The sequence below is a fragment of the Haliotis cracherodii genome, unplaced genomic scaffold (genome assembly GCF_022045235.1).
Source record: "Haliotis cracherodii isolate W230 unplaced genomic scaffold, xgHalCrac1.p SCAF_1, whole genome shotgun sequence".
Taxonomy (NCBI): domain Eukaryota; kingdom Metazoa; phylum Mollusca; class Gastropoda; order Lepetellida; family Haliotidae; genus Haliotis; species Haliotis cracherodii.
The window spans coordinates 75275599-75298682 of NW_027266264.1; the positions used below are offsets into that span (position 1 = coordinate 75275599).

The 23084-nt window shown below is 41.9% G+C and overlaps 1 protein-coding gene across 1 annotated transcript; it reads left to right on the forward strand.

Moving 5' to 3' along the window:
• Positions 1-5612: 5612 nt before the first annotated feature.
• On the forward strand, positions 5613-16341 carry LOC139468802 (zinc finger protein 14-like). The gene is made up of 7 exons (XM_071250944.1): positions 5613-5742; positions 7630-7847; positions 8640-9730; positions 10401-10700; positions 12188-12321; positions 13198-13391; positions 15776-16341. Exons 2-7 carry the CDS (start codon positions 7640-7642, stop codon positions 16273-16275), a joined length of 2427 nt encoding a protein of 808 aa, XP_071107045.1. The 5' UTR covers positions 5613-5742; positions 7630-7639; the 3' UTR covers positions 16276-16341.
• The last annotated feature ends 6743 nt before the right edge of the window (positions 16342-23084 follow it).

Consider the following 23084-nt stretch of genomic DNA (forward strand, 5'->3'; position numbering starts at 1 on the left):
CAGCCAACAAAATGCCTATTTGCGCCCAACACACCGACACAACTTAATAAGTATCACACAAAGTATTATATTGCAAATATCAACATGAAATCGTTTAAATCCCGATCCCGTTATTCGCCTCTTACGACAATCCTGGGTTGATGGAGTTCTGTCCTAACCCGGTTCTTCGCGGGTTTATGCATTTGGATATACCATATATAACACATAAAGATTAATGATGAGATAAAGAAAAACGAAAGACAAATAACTTCTGATTCTTGATATGGATTAAAGCAGCCATTTTCATTTCTTAAACATGAAATATTCGTTCGATAAAAATGCATTCAATCAACAGGAGACTATATTGAGATAAAGACAGTTAATATACCATCAACTTAGTTCACTATACAATTCAGCATACACTTGCTTACCTCAACACACACGACTGAGCGCTTCATCTCACCGGCTGTCTGCAGCCTTGGCAACGTCAACGCCTATACAACATGGCCTCTTCCTGAGGGACAATACAGTTTGGCAGACATAACACGGCTGGGTATCTCTCGAAAACTGGGCTGTAGTCTGCTGAATAGATCAATGACAGATCTCAATATCGAGTCTGGATATTTCGAAATGCGTTCCGGTTACGTAATACACGTACCTTACCATAGTTGTGTTGTATGAATTGTTGGTTGCATGTACGGCCTGGCAGTAAATACGGGACATAATATACATATTGTGGCAAGATACAAGTTCAGTCGGGACTACATTGTTTAACTAGGGCTGATAAATAGTTAGTCATTGGCAAGTGAACCTGTGCCTGACTTTCATAAACCTTCCTTAGTCGCTGTTACTCGTTCCAGGAGAGCAGAACGTTAACACTTGCTTACAGTACTTTTCCTTGTTCCTCGATCTCACCGTGACAGAGATAAGGTAGTCTGCCTCGCGCTCAGAATGCCACAGTATATAATACATGACCGAGTAAGACCGGACATATTCAGTCCACGGTAGACTCACATTCAGTTATCTTTTCTACAATATACGAGGGGTGTTCATTAAAGATTTCCCCTAAACCACTTAGGGTTATCATATTTGGTTGAAATTGTGTGTAATGATACATGTATCTATGGGTTATGTCTGAATTTGCAGCACCGAACTATTAATCTTACGATCGAGTAGGGTGTGACAATGGAGCCAGTAGAATACCGAGCAGTGATTAGGTTTTTTATATTTGAAAGGTCGCACACCAAAAGAAACTGTCGATGAAATGAAAGCAACTTATGGGGAAGATGCCCCATCATATGACGTTGTTAAACACTGGCATATGCAGTTCAAGTGTGGTCGGACATCTGTGGAAACAGCTGCCATTCCTGGTCGCCCCCATTCAGCCATTGATGAGGACACTATCCATCAAGTGGAGACCGCCATTTTGGCAGACCGACGTATAACTGTTCGCCAGTTAGCACAAGATGTCAAGATCAGTGTAGGGTCTGTGGAAAAAATCATCCATGACAATTTGAACATGCACACCTTTCCAAAAGCAGGAACGAGTCAATTGCTCAAAGGATCTTTTGGACATGTGCCAAAAAAAACAGGCAAACCTTTTTTGACAGACTTATCACACAGGTTGAAACATGGGTCCATCACTATGATCCTGAGACTTCAGTTCAGTCGATGCAATGGAAGCATGTGGAGTCACCACCCCCAAAGAAGGCACGTGTCCAACCCTCTGCAGGCAAGGTCATGCTCACGGTGTTTTGGGACCAGCACGGAGTAGTGATGATGGATTTCTTGGCAAAGGGTACCACAATTACAGGAGCTTATTATGCTTCACTGCTGCGGAAACTGCCGGACGCTATCAAACTTAAGAGTCGTGGCATGCTGACCAAGGGTGTCCGTCTGCTGCAAGACAATGCTCCAGTACACAACTCTCATTTGCCCAGACAGAAGCGCGGTCCTGTGGCTATGAAATCCTTCCACATCCTCCTTACTCTCCTGACCTTGCACCATCTCACTTCCACCTCTTTCCAACCATGGAGTCATTTTTTAAGGGTAAACGTTTCACAGATGATGAAACACTGATTTCTGAAGTCAAGTCCTGGTTTGAGAAGCAAAATGTGGGCTTTTACAAGCGAGGTCTCCATAGTTGCATAACACGATGGGAGAAGTGTGTAACTCTTGGTGGTTCCTATGTGGAGAAAGACTAATACCTATGCCAAGTTTCATTCCACTAGGTCCATCGGAAGTGTGGGTCAGGGGAAATCTTTAATGAACACACCGTATATCTACAAAATAAAAATATGAAATCCAAATGCAGCCCGGAACAATCCTTCATTTCCTAGAGCTGAGGCAATCTAGACTTGCCAAATAATTCTAGACTGGAGTTGGACACCTACATTAATATATTATTACACTTAGTGCATAGCAGTTAGATAATCTCTGTAGCTTATGAAATAAACATACAGGGAGCATAGCCCAGGGGAAAGTCCGCAATACACCAGCAAGTAATTTGATACTCATAATCTCCGCGCCTACTACAAATCTTGAGTCGCTTCCATAGAGTGAGTGAGTATGGTTTTACGCCGCTTTTAGCAATATTACAGCAATATCACGGCCGGGGACACCAGAAATGGACTTCACATATTGTACCCATGTCGGGAATCGAACCCGGGTCTTCGGCGTGACGAGCGAACGCTTTAACCACTAGGCTACCCGACCATAGAAAGTGCTCGAGTACTTCTTATTAAAAATGAGCAAGATAATTCGATTCCCCTGCCACTGCTTGTTATATTACAAAACACACATAGATGCCAGATTCACGACTCAACACTCACTGCTCTAACGAGGCTATGCTTATAATAAAACCCCTAGGTTGTCTGGCCTGCGCTCGATTATTTACAGGGAATGAGATAGGTCACGTTTTTGTTGTATTTTGTATATATTTGTTGTTACATCTTTTCAGTCACCGTGCCATACACAGAAGCTGGAAAACCTGAAGTAACACGTGATCTTAATACGTAATGGAATTCCCTTTCTGCGCACACCATTGTTATAACTGACTACTAGGACTTAGGTGTAGAAACAACCAATGACACAAAAATATGACGATAATGTAAGCCTCATTTCGGCTGTTAAGCAGCGCGTAGAATTAGCGCCCGATGACTACCTTTAGTCATGTCAGTTTATAGTGAGTGAGTGAGTGAGTGAGTGAGTTGGGTTTAACGCCGCTTTTAACAGTATTCCAGTTATATCGCAGCGTGTCAGCTTAATGTGGGAGGAAAGCCCCAAGTGATGCAGGTCTCAGACGTTTACCACTTCGGTGAAACCCACGAGCACGGGTATGGTGCTGACAAACTTAGAAACATAATCATTTTAATCTCAATAGCATTCACTGTGTAGTTTGCAGGGCGCTATGTAGACTATACATGTGTGTGTGTGTGTGTGTGTGTGTGTGTGTGTGTGTGTGTGTTGTATACACAGAGAAATGCATACGTCACAACCGCTGATTTCACCATGACGTGATGGTGATGGCGACTGGTTGTTGCACAACACCATGTACCATCTCGATAATGGTGTATTAATTTGCGTGGGAATATGCAAGTCTTCTCTCTGTGTTGAACTGGTGTTTAAATAACGTGGCACATAACGCTGTTACCTTTGCGTTCACTATGGATTGGATTGGGTGAGTTTTGGTTTCAAATGCGCTTTGAGCAATATTTCAGTTAAATCCCAGCGTGTCTGCATAATGTGAAAAAAATGAATTGAAAGAAAACGGGTATAGTGTTGACAAACTTAGAAACATAATCAGGGCGAATCGTACCCACGATTATAGGTTCAAGCGAGGCAACTCTGCACAGTGAATTGTGGCCAACCTCGGTGTGGAACAGGGTTGTACGTGTACTTCTCATGGATACATTGTGACATTGTCACCCCTTCTGACTGTTCAATGTACACGAGCATGGAGATGGGATGGGATTTAACGTCGCGTTCAAGGTTGTAGTTGAAACAAAACAATAGGTTTGTAACAAATGTTATATTGGGGAAAACACTTTCTTAGTAAAGTACAGATTCTAGTACTTTTTTTTCTAGCACAAAGTCAGCGATCTAACCCACTCCGCCACTCAGAGGGGTACACGTGATCTAGACTACCAGTTGTCGGACTTTCAATTTTTGGAAGCCTCAGTGGCTGAGTGGTTTAGATCGCTGACTTTGTGTGCTGGCGATTAGGTGCTTCATTCTGGCAGTGTTGGTTCGAATCCCGAATGGGACTCAACCCCCCAAAAGTACAAGAATCTGTACTTTACTGAGAAAGCGTATCCCAAAAAACATTTGTAACATTTCTTAATAGCATGGTGTGTTCAGTAGCTTTGTACTTCACTTATGTCATGATGGTCGAATCAGGGTGAGGTTATTCTAATTGTTATGTTGTAATAGGGTTATCATCATTTCAACTTGTGATTAAACTGGCTCCCACGGGAGATACCGCTTGGATGAGATCAAGCGATATCTACACTGTAGATATCGCTGCAATGAAATTGCATCACAATGCTTTGCAGACCATTGTGATGTCACTGGTTACCATGACGACACAATCAAATGACATCGCTAATGGCTTTGCTACTGAAGCTGTTAGCAGTACTTTTTACACTGAAGACACTGCTAATTACTGTCTACAAACTGAAAAAGTTGGAAGCATGATGTTGGATGATAAATAAAATCTTACCCTCGTGTCTTTTGATATCAAATATATCAACACTCGTTGATAAAAGTGGCAAAAAGCCTCGGCAAGCCTCGGAATTTTTCCACTTTTATCAACTCGTGTTGATATATTTGATATCAAAAGACACTCGGATGAGATTCTTTATATTAAGTGAGGAAAAGTGAATGATGTATGTGCATTGTACGGACTGCATATACTTTTTGTATGTATATATGACTAGCTTCCAAACAGCAAAAACCTGAAAAGGAGGTAAATACAACCGTACGCCGATAACCACAGGTTGTGGTGGTCTTTAGCTCCACTTTTCTGACAGCACAGATATGAAAAAAAAGACAATGACCTTAAACAGTAGAAATTGAAATGTACATGTGTACGTTCAAATTATTTTTGTAAGTGTCCAGGTTAAAGGGGCACTGATCTAACGCAATTCCCCGGGACTGGTTGTTGCCTTTTATTGTTTTTTTCCCAGTGAGTACCCGGATGTATAGCAGACATCTAGACTAGTTAGCGACCTCTGCTGCGCCATTCGTAAGCGCATTAGTCACTTACAGTATTTACCGTGTTATTTCTGTGCTATTGTATTTTATGTATACACCCATCATACAAAACGCGCAACAGAATACTGCGTTCGCATTTTAGGTAAATAAAGTTCACATCATAAACAAATTATGAAATTATTGTGTTACAAGCAAGGACCTTAATAGGGATAGATAGAGGTTTTTTTATATTATAAAGGTAAGGGCAGTCTGAAAGATAGACGGAGGAAATAAAACATTTCACTTTTCAGTCCGTATCAGTACGTATTATGATTGCTTTAACCTGTTTAAAATACATATTCTGTGACGCACGAAAATCGGGAGAGGGAAACGATCCAAGGGAGACAACTCTTGAATACCTGTTGTGCTCTTGACAGCGAAGCAGTGTGGATGTTTGCGCTGTTTCCGCGATGAGGGTATCTTTACATTGCCGTTGTTGAAATGTTTGAAGAGTAAGGAAGATAAAAGAGGGCGTACTTCAGGCTTCGAGAAGGCGTTGTTTGTAGAGAGGTAACGTGACACAGATGTCATGAATTCACGAGGCAGCTGCATGATTGTATATTGTGGGGCCCGGGTGTGAGGTAGACCTTTTAGCTGGGCTCAGTCTCTTCACATCTGCAGTTGAGAACGCGCAGATAAAGCCGGGAACCAGCCTTTGTTTGCACACCAACTAAGTCAATCACTCAATGGAGTGTTCCTGTGTGTGATTTCAAAGTTAATGCGTTTTTTTTATGAAATAGCAAAGATATCAGTGGTTATACTTTGTTTCGAATATGTGAGCTTCTGGGTCAGATGGAAGTTACCCATGTCTTAATGTTGACACAGAAAAAGAAGACAAAATATTACTTTTCCCTACCACAGACATCTATAGATGCAATAAATAACTGTAAACCCATGGTCTGTGTGTCACATCTAAAATCAGTGTTGATGTATTGGCACATAATTAATATTGCAATAAATTGCAATAAAGAGAGCTGTATTCTGATACATATTGCGATACATATTGGGGCCCAAGTTATATATATTTGTACAGTTCAAATGGTACTTCTTCATTCAATAAGCCAGACTTCAGCTTGCGAGATGGGTAGAATGGATAAAGGAGAGTACCTGTTACGTCATCAATATGGAATGTGAATGTAAACATCATGAAACGTGCTGTTTACATGGTTTAGATAGGTCCCCAGTCCATCCAAATGCCTCAAGATAGTAGATATAATGTACATAATTATATATTAATTCTTCTGTGACTGTATTGGAAAATATCAATAAGCAAGGATTATATTGTGATACATGTATTACTGACCGCTGTATACCAGTTTTATAGACCGAGTAGATCTGTGGTAGAATAGGTCTTCAGCAACCTATGCTTGTCGTAAAGGCGTCTATGCTTGTCGTAAGAGGTGACTAACGGTATCGGGTGGTCAGGCTTGCTGACTTGGTTGGTGCATGTCATCGTATCCCAATTGTGTGGATCGATGCTCATGATGTCAATCACTGTTTTGTCTTGTCCAGACTCGATTATTTACAGACCGCCATCATTTAGAGGGAATATTGCTGAGTGCGGCGTTAAACAACAAATGAACAAACAAACAAACAAACAAACCTGTTTTATAGCATGCCTATATTAGGGTACCCATACAGTCGGGTCCTAGGCCTAAACTAAAGTATATATAAGTAATCTATAATCTAAAATCGGTACTCTTATGTACATGGTTTCCTAACCCAGTCATGTGATCCACTACTGATTCCTATTTACCTCAAAACAATCCCTGAGTAACTTGCTCAATTTACAATTAAGATTGTCCATCATAACCACTGCAGGCAATGTCTGGCCGGACTAATTCCCAGACTTATTCTAAGGTACTTAAGTTCAGTGATTTTCGATTACCTGAGCACATTTTTTCACATTATGTGGCGACAACGACCATAACCAATTCAGCACTCAACTGCCATTTTTATATTCTAATGGAATGGAATCCATGGAATGTATGTGTGCCAACAAGAGAAATACCTGTCTTCAGTCTCGGTGAATTACACTTCACCATGAGCTAGAGGGTGAAAAAAGTTGTGTTTTTTTTATAACAGTTAAAAAGTTTGCCCCCATCTCTTTCTTGATATGTTTATTACCCTTTCTATTTCTGAATCTCCAGTAATATTTTTCAATCATACTGTCCATTAAGTATATTTATATGTTCATTTCCAGTGTCATCATCCAGCTGGCTTGTACAAAAGTTCCTTTGTCACAAACTTCATATAATAAATATTTTTGTTGAAAGGTCTTATTTCCAAGTGTGCCCCAGACACTAGTAAACTGTTTTAACTGGGCATTACGAATTTAACCATGTTATTGACACTACAAGAAATTTCAAACAAACTAAAAACTCCTTTTCCCTGCAGGTTGACCTCAATGGAAGACCAGACATGTCTGAAAGATTCTGAACATTATGACAAGATCGGTGACCAGTTGTATCAGTTCTACAAGCAAAAGCTACATTGTGACACGGCCATCACAGCCAGGAATGGGAAACCTCTCCAAGTCCACAGGGTGGTCCTCTTTGCCAGCTCTGAATACTTCCATCATCTACCCTGGACTGATGGGAGAAGTCTACAGTTGGGTAGGTACAGTTCCACATGAAGACAGGGTAATAATTATAAGACTATTGGCTGACTTGTTATTATGAAAAAATAATTTAGATAAAAGATCGAAAAGTTGAGGTGAAATGGGGTTTAACATTGTGTCCAAGATCATTGCACTTATATAGCGACATGCATGCACGTGTGTGTGTGTGTGTGTGTGTGTTGCTGCTTGTACTAGTCTGGACTGATGCCGATTTATAGTGCTAAACCTGAGATACCATGCCGCAGTTAACATGAATACCCCACTCAGAGACAGTATACTAAATCTGTAATGATACCAGTCCTTGTTTTAGCCCCTTAATGCCTAGCACCAGACAGGGTAACAGCAAGTACCATCTTTTAACATCTTTTGGTATGACGCGAACAGGGATCAAACCCCTTCCGCTGTGCCAGTAGACCACGAAGGCAGAAAAAAAATTAGAAGGGTATTTACATTGTTTATAGTAACTATGGTCCTGCAACAAATTCTTGTTTACAATGCCTCTCAGTGTTCCAGTTTACCAGTAATTACCAGTTATTTACTGGTAAAGTTAGGCTTGGACTGGTAAACCATCTGACTGCCATCTATCGCTGGTCGGAATAATTTGGATCAGGTGGTCCGGCTCTGTTTCTTGTTTCATTGCATATCATCTTACCTGATGGCATGGATTGTTCTTGTTTGCCTGGTCAGACTGAAATGTTTACATGCCACCATGATAGAAAATTATCTTTGACACTGAATCAGAATCAACATTTACCTCAAAATGCACTGTTGCTATGTTTGGTTTTAGATGTGTCATATTGCATTCTGGTGAAGCTGGTTGAGTTCCTCTACACTGGCGAACTGAAGGTGGTGCCACCTGAGTGGGAGCATATCCTCGCTGTTGCCAAGTCACTCCACATCGCACACCTAGTCCAACTGCTGCAGACACACCAACCCAAAGGCTACAGTCTGTCCACAAGTCAAACCGAGAAGTTACAAATAAAAACAGAAGTTCATGAAGATGCCATTGAATGCCAGCAAGCAGAACCTCTCGAATTGATTCCTGCGGTGACTGATGTCACACGTGAATTGGTGCAACCACATACCGTTTCCCCCCATTCATACATTTCCGGCTTCACGAACACTGTGAGAGGATATGATTACACATATCACAGTGGGTCAAGTTTGCAGACATCAGAGTTTCATGGTTTACCGGTGTTCTTTGCTGAAGAAACTTCTGTCCAAAGAGACCCATTAGAAAGGAAGCAGACACTAAGCAAATCAAGAAAAAATTATCGAGGAAGGAAATGTGCCAAATTTAAATCGGCTAAGTCAAAAGTACACTTAGTAATGGATGCCAATATTATTGCTGAAGGATGTGAGAACTCAGAAAAGATTAGTGTTGTCATGGTTAGGGGTGAATTAAAAAAACAGTTTAAGCATAAGAAAGCTTCAAGGTCAGTCCATAACAAGACAAAGTGTGTCATCGGTTCTAGAAAAGTTACATCTTTGTGTTATGCCTCAAAACAAATTGTCAAGAAATATCATTTTATCCGAGTTCTACCATATTTTCAAAACAACATAGGGATGTATAAGGCATTTTTTTGTAGGAAATGTCCACATTTCTTTAGGCAGTATAATGAATGGGTAGCACATAATTCAATGCATTTGCCATCTTCCCAGAGATACAATAAAAACTCTGCTTTGAAAATCGTTACCAAAAATATGGTGAAAGGGGCATTCTCAGGACATTTTAAATCAAACAAGGAGGCTACGCCATTCGTGACCCAAGCATCAGCTGCTGACCCCCTGCAGTGCCCTGAGTGTGGGGAGATGTATGTGTACCGGGTCAAGTTCAGGAGGCACCTGGTAGAAACACACAGGTACACTAATGAACAGGTAGGTATTGTATGTTTACCTGTGGCAGGAGGAGTGGAAGGGATGTTGAATGTGCGAGGGGGTTCATGAGTTCAGAGGTCAGGCTGGGACCTTTCTGGGAGAGAATCAATAATCCATCCTCTATATCTCAAGGCTCGCATTTCAATAAAATTACACTAATCCCATAGATCCATTCACGTGGTTCTTGCGAGCTTAAATTACCCACCCTTGGTTTTCATTAATATTTTACAGACCAATGAAATGTCGAGACAAGGAACTAGGTAAGTGAGGTGGACATGAACACATCCTTTTCATCCAAAAGATGTTTGAGTGCTTTCTTTTGCTTTCAGTATTACAATGTTGAATTTCTCATAAACTCTATCGTAAACAAGGGTATTGGCCGCCATGTTGTTGAATCACCAACCCAACATTGAAGCTTGTTTGTAACTTACATTCTGATTAGTGCAGAAAATCAAATTGGCTAATGAAAATCATGGGTGGGTTATTTGAGAATGCGAGAACCACAAGAATGGATCCTGGGGTTAGTGTAGAGTTACTAAAATGCGAGCCCTGGTGATATACAGGATGGCAATAATCATGTCTTAACAGTTTGTCGTCTTGCAATATGTAGAAAAGGTTTGGTTAGAATTGTCTGGACCAAAAATATCTAATTTATCATTTCCATTTCCAGCTTTGCAAAATGGAAGCCATTTGGTCCTGCTGTGGAGTCGAGGGCTGCAACTATGCTGGGGCGAACATCAAGGACATGACGAGGCACATGAAGCAGCTCCACCCAGAATCATACGTCGACTGCCCGCTGTGTCAGCGTCACTTCCGCACCCAGCTAGCTCTGAACAAACACATGCTGTGTATCCACCGGGAACGCAGGAAGTACCTCTACACCTGCCGCGTGTGTGGGAAGACGTTCGCACAGAACACGCAGAAACGGGGCCATGAGAAGGTCAAACATGGCATTGACAGCGACGTTAAGGTAAGGTGGAAGAGGAAGTGAAGGACGTCTGTTTATTTATGCAAATGCAGGTATGAATGATCTACTGCAGTTGTCTGAATGGATTCAGATGTTGTTTACTAATTAAGCTCTCCTCTACACTTCCTGTATGTTCCTTCAGGTCTATCTACAGCTGTCCTGTCTCCTCTGTCTCCTCAGCTCCTCTGTATATTGACTCAGCTCTGCGGTTGCCCTGTATATTGACTCAGCTCTGCGGTTGCCCTGCATATTGACTCAGCTCTGCTGTTGCCCTGTATATTGACTCAGCTCTGCGGTTGCCCTGTATATTGACTCAGCTCTGCGGTTGCCCTGTATATTGACTCAGCTCTGCGGTTGCCCTGCATATTGACTCAGCTCTGCTGTTGCCCTGTATATTGACTCAGCTCTGCTGTTGCCCCCTGCGTGTTGATTCAGCTCTGCTGTTGCCCTGTATATTGATTCAGCTCTGCTGTTGCCCTGTATATTGACTCAGCTCTGCTGTTGCCCTGTATATTGACTCAGCTCTGCTGTTGCCCTCTGTGTGTTGATTCAGCTCTGCTGTTGTCCTGTAAATTGACTCAGCTATGCTGTTGCCCTGTGTGTTGACTCAGCTCTGCTCTGCTGTTGCCCTCTGTATGGTGACCAAGCTCTGCTGTTGCCCTTTGATGTTTACTCAGCTCTGCTGTTGCCCTCTGTATGGTGACCAAGCTCTGCTGTTGCCCTTCGATGTTTACTCAGCTCTGCTGTTACCCTCTGTGTGTTGACTCCGCTCTGCTGTTGCCCTGTATATGGTGACTCAGCTCTGCTGTTTCCCTGTATATGGTGACTCCCTCTGCTGTTGCCCTGTGTATGGTGACGCAGCTCTGCTGTTTCCCTGTGTATGGTGACTCCCTCTGCTGTTGCCCTGTGTATGGTGACGCAGCTCTGCTGTTGCCCTGTGTATGGTGACGCAGCTCTGCTGTTGCCCTGTGTATGGTGAATCAGCTCTGCTGTTGCCCTCTGTGTGTTGATTCAGCTCTGCTGTTGTCCTGTAAATTGACTCAGCTATGCTGTTGCCCTGTGTGTTGACTCAGCTCTGCTCTGCTGTTGCCCTCTGTATGGTGACCAAGCTCTGCTGTTGCCCTTTGATGTTTACTCAGCTCTGCTGTTGCCCTCTGTATGGTGACCAAGCTCTGCTGTTACCCTCTGTGTGTTGACTCCGCTCTGCTGTTGCCCTGTATATGGTGACTCAGCTCTGCTGTTTCCCTGTGTATGGTGACTCCCTCCGCTGTTTCCCTGTGTATGGTGACTCCCTCCGCTGTTGCCCTGTGTATGGTGACGCAGCTCTGCTGTTGCCCTGTGTATGGTGACGCAGCTCTGCTGTTGCCCTGTGTATGGTGACGCAGCTCTGCTGTTGCCCTGTGTATGGTGAATCAGTTCTGCTGTTGCCCTCTCATGATGATCAAGCTCTGCTCTACAGTTACCCTGTATGTTGACTCTGCTGTTGCTAGGTGCATGTGTGTCCTGCTGAAGGCTGCAGCTACACCACAGTAGTCAAGTACAACCTGCAGCAACACATCAGCAAGCACAGCAAGGAGAAGAACGTTCCCTGTCCACACTGTGGTGCCAAGTTCAAGTGTCAACAGTCAGTACATATAGCTGTTTATATATCTCAAAGATTTAGCATACACATTGATGTGTAGGAAACATTTATCCATGATGTCATTTCTTAACATTCACTCCTGCCAAAAGGATTTATGATCCTATTTCTGTCAGATGGTAAGACTTACCTCCCCTTGACTCTAACTTGGATTCAGCTCAAGCATCCCAGCACAGAAATAATAAGTGTGTAGAAAAAAACAACTTTTTATGTGAAAAAGCATCAACGTTAAATTACTTAGGACTGTTCATACATTACCATATAAACTTTACTTACCATATTCGACATAATAAGTGCCCCGCTCTAATAAGTGCCCACAAAGATATTTGCTAATATATTGGCTAGTGAACAATCCCAATTAGCACCCCATCCGATTGATCAATGTACACAGAACTTATTTACTTGTGTATAATATCCACATTTGTGTTATATGCACCCTTAATTATGGGCAATTAAATTCTGGAAAAATATATCTATCGTGTATAATACGCACAGACTTTCCTTTGGATCATTTCAGGCTGTCAGCAAAACCATGAAGTTTATGATCTTTCACCCTGTTTGTTTTTTTCACCAAAATTTTATTCTAATAAGAGCCCCCTATTTCTAATTTTGATAGCGCACTGGGCGCCTATTACGTCAAATACTGTAGTACTTAAAATGACTTAGGCAAGTTATCATAAAGGTAAGCTGAAGTACCTTAATCACAAGAGTCATTACTGTCAAGGTTCTGGGAATTATTTTAGAAATTGTTTATCTGGATCCAGAACTATTAAGGGAAGTTGCATTCTTTGAAAGGGGAACCTTTAACATCAAGTGTATAGTCATGGCTTTTGAATGTGAGTTGCATTATTCCGTGTGCAGGTATCTGAACCGGCACCTGTGTAGTGTCCACTTCTCCTCCCAGCCCGCGACCAGCTTGCTGTGCCAGGTGTGTGGGTCAGCGTTCAAGACCAAGGGCAGTCTCCAGATCCACCTGGACATGATGCACACCGACTGTGAACGCTTCAAGTGCCACAAGTGCCCTTTTGAGAGCAAGAGAAAGATAGACTTAAGCAGTGAGTTAGGAATCTTGCACATTGAACACTCATAATGGTAATTGGATATTTTAGTTTGTGCAACAACAACAGTACTTACGCGTTCATATTTAATATACCTATTACAGGTCAATCACCTCATTACGTTTATATTCAACACGATTTCTGAACTCTGTCGTCCGAACGTGTTGTTTATGCCGTCTGGATCATGTTACAGTAATTACATCCCACAATGCACTTCTAAACAGTCTGCGCATGCCCAGTAAGACGGACATGACGTCACAGTGTTTACCTTTATTAACCCTGCAGCCCCGCACGAGGCTACTTTCTACATTGTCGTAAGCCACTCAACTGCGTTACCCTCCAGCCACCCCATAGCTCCTCCTGTCTTTCATGGCTTAAGGTATTCACGAGCATCACGAACGTGGTTCGTTGTGCATTCGCTAGTACTCATGTATTGGCGTCCATTCCATGGCGGTTTATCAGGCTACCTATATATATATATATATATATATTGTGTAGATACCTTATCTCCTGGGGCTGCCTCGGCGTCATAAGCCACTCCATACTCAGAGCATGGAAGGCTTGTGGCCCCCAAAGAACTTACGCTATTTCGGTACTGTCCGGTCAGCACGACCAGTACTAGCTTAACTCTAGGGATCGTCCGGGTCATCGGACCCCAGGACCGGCATATCCCTCTCACAGCTACACAGTCCGGGTCCATAATACCCCAGGACATTGTTATCTTACCCGGGTCTCCACGACCCCAGGGTGTCAACCCGGGTCACTTCGACCCCAGGGTCTCTTAGGCAACCGAGGCAGCCCCCATGTTGTGCCAAATGTTTATGTAAATATCTGTATATAATAAAACTTCCTGCTATGTAATACATTTCATGTGGTTTGTGGCACAAACCTGTTATATATAAAGGACTCATTTTATTATATTTTTTATTCTTTATTAATTGTGGTCTGACCATTAATGTGTTAGTAGTTTGCTTTAATAATATCTGTGGAAGAGCTGTTACATAAAGTGAGAAATATCCATCAGTTGATGTTATCACTAACAAATTCTAATTATTATAAATTAATAATATCCTTTAGGGGGAATCACCGTGACACTTTTGCAGGCTCAGAAAACACCCATCTTGTTTGGGTTTCTCTATAAAGTATTCAGAAACTCCAAATTTGGACATGTGGAGCTGCAGAATTTTTTTATATGAAAGTAAACATGATTCTGAGGACATTTCGAATGCAATAAGGCATTAAATGTGATATGATCTGTGAGGTTTCATCTCCCAAGAACTAGTGCTGACCATGTTTGTGACACTGACTAGAAGGGTGGGGACATACAGCACTGTGGATTCCGTGACTGAATAGGTCCATCAACATGCTTGGTGTGAGACAGAGCTCCCAAAAAGCTGCCTATTTGTATAAAATGTGCAAAAAATATCACCATTATCCTATCATTTTTTGATTCCTTACATATGAATGTTTTTTCAATCCCAGTGATATAACAACACTGTGTAATTACCAATTGTATCCTTTTCTACTTGCGTACCTGTATTTCTTTACAAAGGTTTATTTACTGATGGAATGCAGGCATGCCTATATTGTGAGGCTATGTGACATGTTACACTCTTGGGGTAGCACATGAACATACAAATTAAGAATAGACTAGAGTAAAATTTATATTGAATGTCCAAAGAAAAGTATAAATACCTGTAGAGAATGATAACTTGTGAGTACATACTCAATGGCTAAGGCTGAAAAAAACATAAAGAACACTGCACATTTTGTTTTTATTTCCATTTTCAACAAAAAAAAAATCGTTAAATATTCTGCATCTCGACCACACATCCTCGGCAGTGAAATGCTAAAATACTTAAGAACAACTTGATTTTGCTGAAATTGTTGTAAACAAAATTTGGTTACATACTACAGGTACTAGCTTGAACAATAAAAAACCCAAAACACTGCCCACCCGCACTAAGTTTTCAAAAGCCATCGCCTGAGAACCAATTCTTATATTATTTTAAGCCTAATTGTTTTACCTGGGTGCCCTGTTTAGGAGTAGACTAAAGGAAGGATCACAGGTTGCAATGTGTACCATACCAATATGGCCCCTTGGGGGTTCCGGGTTTGACTAGGTCCCTAGTTACTTATGTTGGTCGTAAGAGGCGACCAAGCGGATTGTGTGGTCAGACTTTGTGACTGTTGCTTGCATGTCCTTGTACCCCAATGGCGTGGATCTATGCTCACAATATCGATCACTGTATTGTCTGGCCCAGACTCGATTATTTACAAGCCGCCATCATGTAGCTGGAATATTTGCTGAGTGCAGCGTTAAACCAGAAGCACACTCATACCAAACAATCACTGATGTAGGGAATGACATACATTCACAGACCACCTGTACCAGATCCACGGCCTCAAGGCGGACTTCGAGAAGCGCGACATCATTCACTGTGACCAGTGTCCAGACTACTCAACACTCTCCGCTGCCCGAATGAAACGTCACATGATCACTGCCCACTCGGAACTTCGCCAGTTCGCATGTCAACACTGCGAAAAGACCTACAAAGATGAGAGGGGACTACGAATACATCAGTCCTACTCCCACACCATGACCAAATCTTTCAAGTGCACCCAGTGTGATTACAGTGGGAAGACGTCAAGCAGTTTGTCCAAACACCAGAGGCATCAGCACCTGTTTAAGGATGTGAAGCCGTACGTTTGTGTTCACTGTCCATATCGGTCGTCAATTTGTGGCAATACTCGAATACATATCCGCAACAAGCACCCGGGGATGGAGGTGAAGGTTGTTACCGACGAGAACGACCTGGCCAAGATTAAACTTGTGATGGCAGAACAGAAGAAACTACAGGCAAAGTACAAACTGGGATAAACTAATGTTATGCATTTGTTTCAATGTTGTATGTCCAACAGGTGGTGTGGCTGCTATGAAGCACAATAAACAGGTGCTCATACTTTGACATTGTCACAAAAATAGAATAAAGTTTAGACATAAAGTACTATAGTGTGTTTTTCTTTCAGCCATGGTATGGTAACATGATTTTTGTTTAAGTTTCAGGTTGGTTCGAAACCCCTGAAGATCCGAGTAGAATAGGTCTTCTGCAACCCCATGCTTGTCGTAAGAGGCAACTGTGATTGTCGTAGGAGGCGACGAACTGGATCGGGTGGTCAGGCTCGCTGACTAGTTTGATGCATGTCATTGCATCCTAATTGCGTACATCGATGCTCATGATGTCAATCACTGGATTGTCTGGTCCCGACCCGATTATTTACAGAACGCTGTCATATAGCTGGAATATTGCTGGGTGTGGCATTAAACAACAAACAAACAAACAAAATCACACGCAGATCCTTTTACGTCTATTGTCAGTTGTTATTACAGTTTAATGAAAAGAATGGCGGTATGTCTTCTCATTATTACAATATACATGATGGGTTGTTGTTGCTATAGCAGCTCATAGACTAGAATAGCTGGGTCGATCTAGGATACAGTAAATTGTTTCCGAATTGACACATCATGGGTAAAGAGTGAGATCCTATTGTCTACACGCAGATGTTTGGACTGATGATGTTTGAATTTTGTGTACATAACCAACCATCAAAAACATTATAATCCGTGGCAAGTATTCCATTTAGACCCATGAAAATCCAGGGTATAATAGGTCTTTAGCAACCAATACTTGCCCTGAAAGGCAACTATGTTTGTTGTGAGAGGCAACTCAAGGGTTCGGGTGGTCAGGCTCACTGACTTGGTTGATGCATGTCCGAATTGTGTGGATCGATGTTCATGATGTCAGTCACTGGATTGTCTGGTCCAGACTTGATTGTTTACAGTCTGCCGTCATATAGCTGGAATATTTCTGAGTGCGGCGTTAAAAAACAACCTAACAAACATACAAAGTACTCCATTTCAATTATTTCGAGCAAGGGAGTGGTATGGTAGTTGAAGTGTTAGCTGGTAACACCGAAGTCCCAGGTTTGATTTCCAGCATACAATATGTGAAGTCCATTTCTTGTGTCCCCTAAAGAGATGTAGCTGGAATATTGCTATAAGCGACATAAGACCATATTAGCTTGCTAATTTGAACAAGTGTGTCATGGAAAGTAGATTATGTTAAATCTTCATGCAAGTATGTTCTAGAATGTGCAGGCACGAACCAGGAAATTTCAGCCGTATCTGCCCAGTCATATACCATGATTATACCACTAAACCTATGATATTATGGACTCATACATTTGGAGTATTTAGATATGGGTATTTTCATTTTGAGGACATATCGTGAAGTGAATAAACTCTATGTAGTTACCCAACTTTCAGTTTCATTTTCCTTTATAAAGTTTATTACTGCTAAAGCCTCAATCACATGAACAACAACTACAAATGGAAACAATGATATGGCTCACATATGTAAAGCTTTAGGACAGGGAAGTTTCCTTTCATTTCCCCGTAACAGTTGCATCAGAACATCCTGATACAGACTGTTAACGGGAAATAGAAGAGGGAAAGGCAACCACTTTGGCAGATATTAGGTACATTGTTATTAAACCCATATGCCCCCTTTAGATTACTGTTTAAACAACGGCCACGGGTTACCCAATCGTTTAAGGCGCCGCAAGAGTTGCGTCCCTTGGGTCAGAAACTAATGCTCACGGGTTTGAATCCCGGTTCGCCCCGATTATGTTTCTAGGTTTGTCAGCACCATACCCGTGCTCATCAATGGGGGATGGGGGATGTACATACCCACTTTGACATGCTCTGTGGTAAATGTACTGTTAAATGGGATCAAGCTCTGGACAGTTGTCAGTCCTCACAAACTTGATCTAAACACCCGATCATCTCTATGTCTGCATTCTCAAATTCTAGGGGGCGTATCAATCTGGCAGTTAATGATTACCCTCATCGTCAGTGTCAAACAAGACGCCTTCTATCTGGACCGGACCATCAACTGTCTGACAGTTTAATCAGTGCAATAGAGATTACTAGAAACGTTTGCTCATGCATCATAAAATAAGCAACAGTTGTAGTATGCGAGCTTTTAGTGTGGTTCCATATTAACGTATAATAAATCAGGAATAAAAATTCTATTATGTGAGTATTTGGCGACACACAGTGACACAATGATTGCTTGCTTGTTTGTTGTTTGACGCTGCACTCAGCAATATTCCAGTTATATGACGGCAGTCTGTCAAAAATCGAGTCTGGACGAGACAATCCAGTGTTATTATGAGCATTGTACTACGCAGTTGGAATACAATGACATGCATCAACCAAGTCAGCGAGTCTGACCACCCGATCCCGACAGCATGGGTTGCTGTAGATCTATTCTAACCGGGGCCTTTACGGGTCAATGAAGTAACTTGAGAACCCGCGCATGAATACACTGGTCGAGTTTACCGAACTACTAATCATAAAGTACCAAATGAATAGGAAGCCATACAGCAACACCTACACATCGGAAATACCTTTCTCCTCTTATAGGGAACCTGGGCAACAGTGTATTAAGCGAGAAGACGTTATAGCTAACAATGGAGTTATAGCTTACAAATATTTCCTGCTTGAGCACCTCATTTGCATATTTATCGGATCATGCTACCAAGCTTGTCTGTTTGGGGTGTCGCATCGATAACTGTATCCATTACATGATACACATGTAAGTTGACCTTGCCTGTGTTTTTAAATTAGGACACCATGAGTATTTAGGGCAGAATGGATCCCGGGTGTGTCATGCGTTTTGAAAGAACGGATAGATCGGGTCACAATTAGTGACTTGACTGAATGCATGATGTCGTATCCCGCTCGGGACGTTGATCATTTTATCAACCACTGGTTTTCCGGGATTTCCAGACGTGATTAGTTACGGGCCTTCGTCATTGTAAATTTAACACATGGTGGAGATATATTATTATGGATAAAAAATGCCATATTTTATATCTAAATAAAAATTTCGAGTATTTAAATATATAAGATATAAGAAAAAATAATCCAGACAGTCCACCCGGGTTTATTGGTTCCACCGTGTTCTTGTTGGTATTGTTATGACTTTCTGTGTAAGACCTGGATCTACAGGGTGTTGCAGAGCCCATACCGATAGCCGACTCTCATGTATAACATTATCACGACTAAAGTTGAAATTATGAAGGTTTTGCCAGGTGAGCAATTGACATGCCTTTACATGTGTTTATGACAAGTGCCTTCGGTGGGGCATATACGCTCACCTTTCCTCGAACTCCATCATCACTATTTGATAATGATTTTCGTTTTCGTTTTCCGACTTCCTCCCTGAGCTAACTCAATTGTAATATTACGGGGATATGTACTAGCCACATAAAGAAACTGTGCACGGAGAAAATATAGATATAAGGCCACACCGTCCATATATGAAATATAGGTTTGAACACATTAATTATTGGAGACATTCAAACGCTCATGCACGTGCGATGCGATATGACGTCATTGATGGGGGCCTATGGACGTGCAATGTGTTACTGCACGTGCATCCTGTGCAGCTGTACACAGCATGTGCAACTCAAATTTCGCTGTCACTTTGGAAAGCATGATCTGTGGTCATTCAAAAATTCAAAACTTCTCAGGCGCAGACACAAGCATATCACAAGCAAATCATGCCAAGATTGACAGCTGCACAGCGTCATGAAGCCATTGGAATGATCCGAGCGGGAATGAGGCAACAACAGGTGGCAACACATTTCCAATGCCATCGTAACACGATATCGGCATTGGTGAGGCGTTATCAGAACACAAATGACGTTGCCGACCACCCACGTTCAGGACGTCCCCGAGTAACGACGCCAAGACAGGACAGATGGATTCGAGTTACACATCTCCGACACAGGTTCCAAACGGCAGTAACGACGTCCCAGACAATTCCTGGACTGCGCCGTATCCATCCCAACACTGTCAGGAATCGTTTACGTCAGTACGGGATTCGACCACGACGCCCTGCCATACGTCCCATCCTGACACACCGTCATTCAGTCAACCGTCTAAGATGGTGTCGAAATCATGTTCGCTAACCTCGAATATGGTGATGAATCGAGGTTCAACATTTCCCACAGTGACGGGCGCCAACGTGTCTACCGGCGTTTGGGAGAACGTTATGCACGCAACTGTACTGTGGAGAGGAATCGTTTTGGAGGTGGCTCTGTGATGATTTAGGGTGGGATAACAGCACGACACCGAGCCCCTTTGGTGGTTGTTCAGGGCAATCTCACCGGTGTTGGCTACAGAGATCAGATTCTGAGGCCTGTGGTCATTCCTTTCCTGCAACGTCATGGCCCGGGATTGACATTTCAACAGGACAACGTTCGTCCTCACACGGCTAGGGTCGCAGTGGATTTCCTTCACCATAACAATGTCATGTTACTGCCATGCCCTGCAAATTCTCCAGATCTCTCCTCAATAGAGCATTTGTGGGATGAAATGGAGCGCCGTCTGCGTCGTCTATGGCAGGCCATTCCCCAGGCCTTCCATGTCCATTTGGTGGACTCCATGCGTCGCCGATGCACTGCTGTGATTCACGCACAGGGTGGTCATACCCATTATTGACTTTGTGACTTTGTCGTTTAACCCCCTACTCCATTTAGATCTTCTGACGTCATCGTAACAGATGTTGTTCAGGTCCCGTTGACATTTTCTTATGGTCCGATCATTCAGCTGCTACAGCGTCTGCATCATTTTGTTCTTGCTGTGTTGTATTTCAATCTAGAATATATTTTCTCCGTGCACAGTTTCTTTATGTGGCTGGTATATGTCAAACTGACACCTGAGATTGAGGCTGAGATTGTTTTCTATATTTTCATTTATATGTTGCTGGATTTGTTTAACTGACATGTTTACCTAAAAAATTAGCCCCCATGACCCTCAGGAAAATGACGGCTAACTCTGCCAGAACGCCAAATTCAAAATGGCCGTCGACGCCATTTTGAATAGCATGAAATAGTATATCTATAGAAGAATATCAGCCACAGACACATATAAGGTGTCTAATTCCACTAATTTGAACGTGATAAATCCATTGGAATCGTTATTTTTGACATTAGAGGCAATTCTGACCTTGAATTCCAAGATGGCCGCCGGCTGCCATCCTGAAAAACATATCTCAAATACTAGATGGGCTACAAGAACAAATGAGGTGTCTTATCTAACTAATTTTAACATGATAAAACTATTGGAATGGTTAATTATATCCTTTGGATCATATTTATCTCAATATGCAAAATGGTCACCAACAATGTAGGATATAAGGTATACTCAGCTACAAAAGAAACGCACATGCCGGATAAGTTTGAAGAGTTATCTGTTGGAAACTATATGAGCTAGAAAGATATTTTTTGTAGGTGATTAAAGCTAATATTTTAAATTTAACAAATCTATTAGTAACAACCAAAATTTATCATGCTAAAGTATTTAACATTAATTTTGCATGTCTTTGAGTTATGCGTTTCTTTACCAGTTGGGTGTAGTATTGTCATACCTTAAGAAATGATAAACTGATTGTAATGATCTTGGATTGAATTTTAATGTACATAGTAGTATGTGCCCTATCTAACTGTCATCTTCATCCAATGCCAGTGTAATGTGATATTGGTCAATATCTAAGGATTGAGGGGAAAATTGTCTGTTTGAAGCACAACATCAATAACCTAAAACTGATTTTGAATGTTAAAGCAAATAACTTAATGCTAAGGTAGTTACTATTATAAATTGTGCAAAGAATATATTATTTTCAGATGCCAAGGAAAACATTTTGCTATCTTTGATTCGGTATCAGGTGCCTATTGGTCACTGCATTGTAGTAATAGATCTAAATAAAGCTTCTGTAGTGGTAATAGTGATCACGAAGATCTTCCTCTTCCATATTCATTAAAATGGCGGAGGCAGAGGATGGACCTAGCAGAAGTTATGATGGTACTCCATTAAAGCGGAAACAAACACCATTCTTCTGTATGCTGTGTGAGAATGCCTGTCCTGAAGGTGACAACATTGACAATATGACTCCTGCTAAATGGAATACCATGAAAGAAAAGACCACAACATGGGAAGGACTGGACAAATTTGGAAATGCTTGAGGCACAGTAGACTGGGCGAAAGGGCCGACAGGGCACCACATGCATAATTCTTGTTATGTGACATTATCCATTGACAGCAAGCTCTTGCAATCTCAGAACCGCTTGTCACAATCTAAGCAAAGCATGTGCAGAGTGGAAGACTCAGATGATCTAGTCCCACAGACACCAAAAAAAAAATACGTTCCAGTATTGGTTGCCTTCATAACAAGGAACGCTGCATTTGGTGCATGAAAGAAGCCAACCCCAAACGGAAGGATCGTGACAAGCAGCTAATTTTGCTCTCAACAAGAGATGCCTGGAGAAGGTTTAAGCTTCACACCATCCATCTGGATGATGTTACCATAAGAGAGAGACTCAACACTTTAATAGATTCTATCCCAGATGCTGAAACAGCATTTGGAATTGAAATATGATATCGTGGATGCTGGCGAAAGTATCTCAATGACCATAAGGATATCACTGATGAAAGCACTCAGCATCTGCAGCGGGTGAACCTCCGAGAAGCACAGAGTATTTTCTTCAATCATGTTCATCAAGTACTTTTCAAAGATCATGAATTCCGTACCGCACAGAGTCTCCTGAATGATTACAAGC